The following is a 10686-nucleotide window of genomic DNA, read 5'->3' as shown; positions in this document are numbered from 1 at the left end:
AGTCTTATGAGCTAAAGGCTTGGGCTCAGGCACCTACCCTACCCTAGAAAGGCTGGGCATGGTGTCGATGCCATGACTACACCCACAAGATGGGTATGAGACGCGTAGTAAAATATTAATATAAAAGGCTGCGTTTGTTATGTTAGACTTTTTTTTACCAAAAAAAATCTTCTATCAAACAAGTTCAAAGCATAACTATACTCATTGAAAACTTATTTACGAAAGAAGAATTTACATATTAATATCTCGATAACCACAAAAGAGACGTCCATAATATTTATACTAAATAATAAAGTTTACCCTGGTAGGAGTGAGTGTTGCTGGTGTCTGCTGCTCCACCATGGTCATCACTAACATATTATCTCGGGTAAAAATATTAAACCTGTGTCTTTGTGAAGGAATTAGTGAATCTAAAAGTGGTAAAGAGAATCTTTGGATACTTTTAGTACGTCAGGAGAAATATGTACTTGGTTAATTGTCTTGAAAAGTGGTTAAATAGTTGACCTGGTGATTACCTTCTGTTTGGAATAGTGGTAATGTTAATTTGGATATTTCATTTCTTGAATGCATTTTTTTTATCGAATAATTAGACACTGGCAGGAAAACAATATTGTTAACGAATGTTAACCGCTGTGTTGTAATATCTGATTATTGAAGATGCTGTCATGCCGATTAGGGGCTCTTGATCCAAGGATTTGTAGTTAGACTCCATTCCCTTGGACATCTGAATACCTTCCATTCCCCAGTCGCTGTTTGACCCCTATGGGTTTAGTACTTCACTGTGTGTATAAGATGTAATTATCTTTTAAAGTTTGAGCTGGTGCTGTTAAGTCATTGCTAGTCTTATGCCCCTCAAGGAAGGTTCCTTGATACTGGTCAGGGGCTCTTGATCTAAGGAATTCGATATGCTTCAGTTCCCTGAATTGAGTCTGAATACCTTTTATCCCACTCCCCACAGGCGCTGTATAATCCTACGGGTTTAGCACTCCATGGTTATAATAATTATAATTGATGCCTGCCTGTGGCTCTTGATTAAATAAATTTGATCTGCTCTCCCAGTTCCTGGATCGTATCTTGAGTGCCTATTTGACCCCTTAAGATGAGATAAATATTTTCTTTGCAAGGTTACAGTGTGTATTTACAGTTTTGATTAGTTAAGAACAAAGAAAGCCACTATCATGCCGGATCATTTCGGGCAGACTTATCCTAATACATAATAACTACTTGAGTCTAGACAAGATAAATGTGATAAATCCCACCAGGCCATAGTGCCCCGTGGCCTGGTGGCAAAGGTCTCTTTTCACACGGTGATGGTCCGGGTTTGATTCCTGGAGAAGATAAGATAAGATAAGATTTCGTTCGGATTTTTAACCCCGGAGGGTTAGCCACCCAGGATAACCCAAGAAAGTCAGTGCGTCATCGAGGACTGTCTAACTTATTTCCATTGGGGTCCTTAATCTTGTCCCCCAGGATGCGACCCACACCAGTCGACTAACACCCAGGTACCTATTTGCTGCTAGGTGAACAGGCCAACAGGTGTAAGGAAACGTGTCGAAATGTTTCCACCCGCCGGGAATCGAACCCGGGCCCTCCGTGTGTGAAGCGGGAGCTTTAGCCACCAGGCCACCGGGCCTGGAAACATCGGAACTGTTTGCTTACACCTGTTGTCTATGTTCACCCATCAGTAAAATGGGTACCTGGGTGTTAGTCGACTGGTGTGGGTCGCATCCTGGGACAAAACTGACCTAATTTGCTTGAGGGGCTTTCTATATAGTAGTATGTCATTGATGTCAGCTAGGCCTGTATACCTTGTACATGTACTTCCAGTAAATAAAGATATTATATTATTATAAGTTTATTCAGGTATACACAGATACATAGAATATACATAGCAGCATATGTGTAGGAACCTAGGATAACCTAACCTGGAGTTTACCTGGAGAGAGTTCCGGGGGTCAATGCCCCCACAGCCCGGTCTGTGACCAGGCCTAAAAAGGTAAGAGTGACTTAATTCCCATGAATATAATAATGCTGATCTTAACAGGGTGGCTTAAATCTCAGCAGCAGTGCGTTCGACTACTGAAGGACCTTTGGAGAATGTATACTTATGGCCATATGCTAAACATGCATATCAGTAACTTTCATGGAGGGGTTCCTTGATGCTGTTGAAAGGTTCTTGATCTGAGGAATCAGGTGTCTCCATTCATATCAAACCTGGATATCTCCCATTTCCAGGGGCTGTATAACCCTTCCCCTCAAGGGAGGTTCCTTGATGCTGGTGAGGGGCTCTTACTCTAGGGAATTAGAACTGTGCTTCAGTTCCCTAAATTAAGCCTATGTCTCACCTCCCCCTACAGGTGCTGTATAATCCCTGCAGGTTTAGCACTCCCCCATAATAATAATACTAATAGTATTAGTAAAACCCTTCTTGGTTTAGTAGTTCCCATGAATATGATAATATACATCACATCATTAGACAACATTCATATTATTGATATGTACAGAGATATTACAGAAGTGTTGGTAATTTGTATTTGTAACTTAATGATTCATGATGGTAGGATTGCTGGTGTCTTTTGTCTGTCTCATAAACATGCAAGATTTCAGGTATGTCTTGCTACTTCTACTTACACTTAGGTCACACTACACATTCATGTACAAGCATATATATACACACCCCTCTGGGTTTTCTTCTATTTTCTTTCTAGTTCTTGTTCTTGTTTATTTCCTCTTATCTCCATGGGGAAGTGGAACAGAATTCTTCCTCCATAAGCATGCGTGTTGTAAGAGGCAACTAAAATGCCGGGGGCAAGGGCCTAGTAACCCCTTCTCCTGTATAAATTACTAAATTTAAAAAGAGAAACTTTCGTTTTTCTTTTTTTGGGCTACCCTGCCTTGGTGGGATACGGCCGGTTTGTTGAAAAAAAAACTTAATGATTTTTATATATTGATATTCAAAGGTAACATTTTATGGTGACTTAATCTTGAGTATTATTATGGTCAATTTTTTATGTTTCTGGAAGTATTTTTGGAGGTAGAAGTAGTCTTAGAAACTTAATTGCATTTTTAATGCTTCTGTGGGTCATGGCCATCTACTCACACCATATGATTTTCCAGTACACAAAAGAACATAAAAGAAAACTGAAGTAGGCCATGGGCCCATGTTAGGCAGGTTTAACACACCCAACTACATCCATTCATATACTTATCCAACCTATATTTAAAGCTACTCTTAAATTGTCGCTCCAATGATTCTACCTGGGAGTTTGTTCTACTCGTCTACAGCTCTGTTGCTATACCTTATATCCTTTTTAAATCTAAATGGTTATGTACTTTCAGCTAGATATTTATACCTCCATTATATATTCCTGTTTTCCACTTGAATATTTCTATCATATCTTCCCTAATTCTGCGTCATCCCAGAGAGTGCAAATTCATTACCTTCAGCCTGTCTTCACAGGAAAAATGTATATTTTCCAGTGCACCAGGCAAGCACCAGATAAGCTTGGCCCCAGGCTGGCTGTAAGAGTAAGAAAAGTCTTGAAATCCATCAAAGGTACATCTTATCAGTCCATTGCCTTTTCTGGGAATGATCGCTGAATGTATTGGTGAAAAGTTTTTGACTTGGTCCCAGATACTAACATTATCCTTAATGAGTTGCAATGGTCGATGAATTTATGCAGTATACACTGGCAGTGGTAACTACTTTTTCATTAGATTCATAACTCCTCATGATTTCTAGTTTTATTTCAAAGGTCATAAACATTCTCTTTCATGGCACTTGAGTTTTCTACAACTAGTGTTGTGCTTTCCAGTCATGATGTACAGCTGTTTTCCAAGGTAAAACTCTTGCCCCAAAAAGCAACAAACATGAGAAGGCGAGAACAAAAATTGAAGCATTAGTATAATATTTATTATTTACCACCATCTGTACCTTGGCCATCATAGGTAGTCAGACAGTTGAAAGAGAAAATCACTTATTTGTACATAATTAATTGGCTCCTAAGTTCAAACATCACACCTATGGAATATTGTAAGTCATGTTGTTGAAAGTGTACATGTTTTTTATTGCCTACTGTGTGTGTTATTATTTATTTGTTTGTACTCTTTTTTAGTACAGGAGCAAAGCTATGCTCATTTTTTTTTTATGTATTGTTCAGTACATTGATCTTGTTTTCAGACTGCTACATGTGGTTTTCGGCACTACGCCACCGGCGGTCTAAATGATGTTGTCGTAGTGAGTGCTGTCCGGACCCCTATGGGGTCTTTTCGGTGAGTACTCTTGTATTTCCTCCCAAGGCTGCAGCAAAATATTTAGTGTATATTGTTCATCTATTATTTGTTGACTAATTTTTTTGTTGGGCATATTCCTACCAATTAATATTCACTAATTTCTTATATCAAGAGTAAGATGGTTCACTCTATTCTACTAACATTACCAAAGTGTAAGTAGGAGTAGCAAGATATCCCTGTTATCTAGCGTGTTTATGAGACAGAAAAAGACACCAGCAATCCTACCATCATGCAAAACAGTTACAGGTTTCTGTTTCACAGTCATCTGGCAGGACGGTAGTACTTCCCTGGGTGGTTGCTGTCTACCAACCTACTACCTATAAAAATATGCTTGGATTAATCTTATTACAGCCAGCTGTCTGAGTGGTTAATGCAATGGCCTGTGAATTTTAGGAGCTTGCCTTGGGTTCAAACCCCATCCATTCTGTGATTTCCTTGTTTTTATTACATATTTACTATTCCTGTAATACTGTATGTTTATTCTAATTGAGGAGGCCTGGTGTGAGACTGGTGCACAAAGGTAATGATCCCTAAAACCATTACTTAACAGTTAAATAGATATTTACAGTATTGAGGTAGAGAGTATAGGTTATGCTAATTTAAATACAGTGGACCCTCAGCTAACGATATTAATCCGTTCCTGAAAGTTTATTGTTGGCTGAAATTATCGTTAGCCGAATTAATTTTCCCCATAAGAAATAATAGAAATCAAATTAATCCATGCAAGACACCCCAAAGTATGAAAAAAAAAATTTACCACATGAAATATTAATTTTAATACAGACAAACTGACACTTACCTTTATTGAAGATCTGGTGATGGTGATGATTGATGGGATGGGAGGAGGGGAGAGTGTGGAAGTTGTTAATGTTTAGAAGGGGAATTTCCTTCCATTAGGACTTGAGGTATCAAGTCCTTTTCTGGAGTTACTTCCCTTCTTCTTTTAATGCCACTAGGACCAGCTTGAGAGTCACTGGACCTCTGTCGCACAACAAATCTGTCCATAGAGGTCTGTACCTCCCGTTCCTTTAAGATTTGCCTAAAATGGGCCACAACATTGTCATTGTAATAGTCACCAGCACGGCTTGCAATAGCTGTGTTAGGGTGATTTTCATCCATAAAGGTTTGCACTTCAAGCCACTTTGCACACATTTCCTTAATCTCTTTTTTCAATTTCATACTAATTCTCACCCTTTTTACCACAGGGATGGCACTAGAAGCTTTCTTGGGGTCCATGGTGACTTATTTTGTAGTTACAAGCACTAAAAACATTGGGATAATGTGAAATGTACCGAATGTATGCGTAGATGCGACCGCACTTGCTGGCTTGTAAACACTGGTGCTGAGGCCACACGTGGACGCGTCTTGAACGAATCGTGTTGGGAACAGCTGTTAAAAATTGACCACTGTCTGGAAAATCTTCCAGCTCCTGCACCCAACATCTTGCTCCTGGGGGATTTCAACTTAAGGCACCTAAAATGGAGGAATATAGCAAATAATATTGTGGCAGTAATAACACCAGGAGGCAGCTCTGATGAAAACTCACACTCACACGAGCTTTTAAATCTCTGCACAAAATTCAATTTAAACCAGCAAATAATAGAGCCTTCTAGACTGGAGAATACACTAGACCTCATCTTCACTAACAATGATGATCTGATAAGAAATGTCACCATATCAAAAACAATATACTCAGATCACAACATAATTGAGGTTCAGACATGTATGCGTGGAGCCCCAGACCGACATAATGAGATTAGTCACGAGGGAGCATTCACCAAATTCAACTTCAATAACAAAAACATAAAGTGGGACCAAGTAAACCAAGTCCTAACCGGTATAAGCGGGGAAGATATACTAAGCAACACAGACCCCAACTTATGCCTAGAACAGATTAACTTGGTGGCACTCGATGTATGCACAAGGCTTATTCCTCTAAGAAAAAGGAGGAGTAGATGTAAAATAGAAAGAGACAGGCGCTCCCTTTACAGGCGACGGAAAAGAATAACAGAGCAGCTAAAAGAGGTCAATATATCTGAAATGCGTAGGGAGACACTGGTCAGAGAAATAGCAAGCATCAAACTTAAGCTAAAGGAATCTTATAGGAGTCAGGAATCGCGGGAAGAACTAAAAGCCATAAATGAAATCGAAAGAAACCCAAAGTAAACCATACCCCCGGCCGGGATTGAACCCGCGGTCATAGAGTCTCAAAACTCCAGCCCGTCGCGTTAGCCACTAGACCAGCTAGCCACAATAAGATTCATCCAACTAGGATTGAACCCAACGGGATTGAACCGCTGGTTCAATCCCGGCCGGGGGTATGGTTTATTTGCAATCGTGTCATTACGATTTCTTGAGTCATGAAACCCAAAGTATTTCTTCTCCTATGCCAAATCAAAGTCAAGAACAATGTCCAGTATTGGGCCCCTACTTAAACAAGATGGGTCCTACACAGATGACAGCAAGGAAATGAGTGAGCTACTCAAGTCCCAATATGACTCAGTTTTTAGCAAGCCGCTAACCAGACTGAGAGTCGAAGATCAAAATGAATTTTTTATGAGAGAGCCACAGAATTTGGTTAACACAAGCCTATCCGATGTTATCCTGACGCCAAATGACTTCGAGCAGGCGATAAATGACATGCCCATGCACTCTGCCCCAGGGCCAGACTCATGGAACTCCGTGTTCATCAAGAACTGCAAGAAGCCCCTGTCACGAGCCTTTTCCATCCTATGGAGAGGGAGCATGGACACAGTTACTAAAAACAACAGACATAGCCCCACTCCACAAAGGGGGCAGTAAAGCAACAGCAAAGAACTACAGACCAATAGCACTAACATCCCATATCATAAAAATCTTTGAAAGGGTCCTAAGAAGCAAGATCACCACCCATCTAGAAACCCATCAGTTACACAACCCAGGGCAACATGGGTTTAGAACAGGTCGCTCCTGTCTGTCTCAACTATTGGATCACTATGACAAGGTCCTAGATGCACAAGAAGACAAAAAGAATGCAGATGTAATATATACAGACTTTGCAAAAGCCTTCGACAAGTGTGACCATGGCGTAATAGCGCACAAAATGCATGCTAAAGGAATAACAGGAAAAGTCGGTCGATGGATCTATAATTTCCTCACTAACAGAACACAGAGAGTAGTCGTCAACAGAGTAAAGTCCGAGGCAGCTACGGTGAAAAGCTCTGTTCCACAAGGCACAGTACTCGCTCCCATCTTGTTCCTCATCCTCATATCCGACATAGACAAGGATGTCAGCCACAGCACCGTGTCTTCCTTTGCAGATGACACCCGAGTCTGCATGACAGTGTCTTCCATTGCAGACACTGCAAGGCTCCAGGCGGACATCAACCAAATCTTTCAGTGGGCTGCAGAAAACAATATGAAGTTCAACGATGAGAAATTTCAGTTACTGAGATATGGTAAACACGAGGAAATTAAATCTTCATCAGAGTACAAAACAAATTCTGGCCACAAAATAGAGCGAAACACCAACGTCAAAGACCTGGGAGTGATCATGTCGGAGGATCTCACCTTCAAGGACCATAACATTGTATCAATCGCATCTGCTAGAAAAATGACAGGATGGATAATGAGAACCTTCAAAACTAGGGAGGCCAAGCCCATGATGACACTCTTCAGGTCACTTGTTCTATCTAGGCTGGAATATTGCTGCACAATAACAGCATATTTCAAGGCAGGTGAAATTGCTGACCTAGAAAATGTACAGAGAACCTTCACGGCGCGCATAACGGAGATAAAACACCTCACTTACTGGGAGCGCTTGAGGTTCCTAAACCTGTATTCCCTGGAATGCAGGCGGGAGAGATACATGATTATATACACCTGGAAAATCCTAGAGGGACTAGTACCGAACTTGCACACGAAAATCACTCACTACGAAAGCAAAAGACTTGGCAGACGATGCAGCATCCCCCCAATGAAAGGCAGGGGTGTCACTAGCACGTTAAGAGACCATACAATAAGTGTCAGGGGCCCGAGACTGTTCAACTGCCTCCCAGCATACATAAGGGGGATTACCAACAGACCCCTGGCAGTCTTCAAGCTGGCACTGGACAAGCACCTAAAGTTGGTTCCTGACCAGCCGGGCTGTGGCTTGTATGTTGGTTTGTGTGCAACCAGCAGCAACAGCCTGGTTGATCAGGCTCTGATCCACCAGGAGGCCTGGTCACAGACCGGGCCGCGGGGGCGTTGACCCCCGGAACTCTCTCCAGGTAAACTCCAGGTGAGTTTTTTAGCCTTAGCTGAGGCAAAATTTTTGCATTAAAATGTATCATTAGCCGGATTTAACGTTAGGTGGTGCCATCGTTAGCTGAGGGTCCACTGTATTTTTTGTTTTTATATTTTTATCTTTTATTCAAGGTTTTGTGGTAACCTCAGTGTCTTACGCAGTGCATATCTGCAGTTGAAAGTCATGGATACTTTTCTTCTGATATGGAACAATTAATTTTAGGTCGTCTCTGGCCTCCATGCGGGCCCCTGAACTTGGTGCTGTTGCTATCAAAGCAGCTGTTGAGAGAGCAGGAGTTGACCCAAAAGCTGTGCAAGAGGTCAGTCATTGCTTTGGCTGTCAGTTAGTAAAGTTATGAATTTCCTTATGATCTGTGAATTTCCAAAGAGAAAAGTGTATTAAACACTGGCTGCTGGTACAAGGGAACCCAGGTGGAGATGTACTGGAAGAGGGATGCTGTCTGTATTCTTAGTAGAGAACCCTCTTCAGTCTGCTGAAGAGAGCCTTCCTTCATTGGGGAGAGGGTCCATTGATGTCCATGAATAGCTCTTGATCCAAGAAACTGGAGCTGTCTGTCCTTTCTTTGAATCAAACTTGATTATCTTCTATCACCCAGGCCCTATTTAGCATTTCCCATGAAAAAAAAATATTACCAGAACCTCAGTTGTAAGCTGAAATAAATACACATTGCTTCTCTTATCTTGTTCACCTGTACCATATTCTGATATACTGTAGTAACTTGCAATATTTTGTTGAAAATGCTTGTGGAAGTTTCAGCAATACTAATATGGCAATAAACTATACATATAATTTGCAGTATCTTGATTAGACCCAGAAAAAGGCTTGTAAATGTATGATTTTGGCAGTACAGATAATTGGCTGGTTTCTAGGTCTACATGGGTCACGTGATAGCAGCTGGAGCAAGTCAAGCACCTACACGTCAAGCTACACTCCTGGCTGGTCTGGATAAATCTACCCCATGCACTGGTGTTAACAAGGTGAGTCTGGGTCCTCACACTAAACCTGCTCTAATTTTAGTCTTTAATGGGGTGCCTTGATGCTGATGAAAGGCTCTTGATACAAGGAATTTCAACTTCCCTTCCCTTTCAAGTATCAGATAGATGTCTAGGTGAGTACAGATGAGAAGCACACCTGTCTTGCACTCAGCAGACGGGGGATCAGGCCTCCACCACAGCTTTCACTGAATGACTTGCAGGGGTTTAGTGCTTAATTATTATTATCCTAGGATCAGAACAGATTGCCACCGATTCTCAGGTGCTGTAGATCTCCATGGGTGTAGCAGTTCCCTGTCACTATACATACGTATAATCTTTGTAGTTAATATCCAAAGCAGTAAAATAAAAACACTGATGCCATTAATGTTGGCCAGATATCTTGATTTTTTATCCCAACTGAGGCAGAGTGACCTAAAAAAAAAAAAAAAAATTTTTCTTTTTAAATTTATTAATTTATACAGAAGAAGGGATTACTAGCCCCTTGCTCCCAGCATTTTAGTCGCCTCTTACGACACGCATGGCTTACAGAGGAAGAACTTTGTCCCACTTTCCCATGGAGAATCTTGACTGTTATGTGCAAAATTTATGCAGTGTATAGTTAATTGTAGTAAAAAAATGGCATCAGCTTTCATCTGTTGCTGATATTTCTAAACATAAAGAGAAACCTTTTAGTGTACATTGTTGAGCACATGGTTTACCCATAACATGGACAGTAGAACCCCCTGTATCCACTGATTTGGTATCTGTGGTTTCAGTTATCCATGGTTTACTGTGACCCAAAAATACCTCATAATCTTGCATAATAATGGCCTCAAGGCACTGAAGTAGAGAAGCTGACAGCTCTTCCAAGCCTAAGACAAGCTGTGAAGTACTTCCCATCAGTGAAAAAGTGTTAAATCTCCACTTATTGTGCAAAATTTATCAATTAAACTTTATAATAGGTATGTATAGGATTTATATATATATATATATATATATATATATATATATATCCGGGGTTTCGGTATCCATGGCAGGTCCATGGAACGTATCCCCAATGGATACGGGGTCCTACTGTATATCCATAACCTGCTGAATGAGGTAATGAAGAATCACTTTGGGGGTAAATTT

The 10686-nt window shown here is 40.8% G+C and overlaps 1 protein-coding gene across 2 annotated transcripts in view; it reads left to right on the top strand.

The window, feature by feature from the left end:
* Positions 1 to 222: 222 nt before the first annotated feature.
* The window catches only part of Acat1 (Acetyl-CoA acetyltransferase 1), a 62173-nt gene continuing 51709 nt past the window's right edge, over positions 223 to 10686 (top strand). The window contains exons 1-4 of one of the 2 annotated variants that reach the window (XM_053790203.2): positions 223 to 367; positions 4181 to 4272; positions 8783 to 8879; positions 9451 to 9558. In XM_053790203.2, the coding sequence (XP_053646178.1) occupies positions 341 to 367; positions 4181 to 4272; positions 8783 to 8879; positions 9451 to 9558 (324 nt within the window). In that variant the 5' untranslated portion in view covers positions 223 to 340. The remainder of the gene's footprint in view (positions 368 to 4180; positions 4273 to 8782; positions 8880 to 9450; positions 9559 to 10686) is intronic. The other variant, XM_053790204.2, reaches the window with a different exon arrangement.

This window comes from Cherax quadricarinatus, chromosome 58 (assembly GCF_038502225.1).
Source record: "Cherax quadricarinatus isolate ZL_2023a chromosome 58, ASM3850222v1, whole genome shotgun sequence".
Classification (NCBI taxonomy): Eukaryota; Metazoa; Arthropoda; class Malacostraca; order Decapoda; family Parastacidae; genus Cherax; species Cherax quadricarinatus.
Note: the sequence above shows the minus strand (reverse complement) of the source record. Positions and strands in the feature narration are given on the sequence as shown.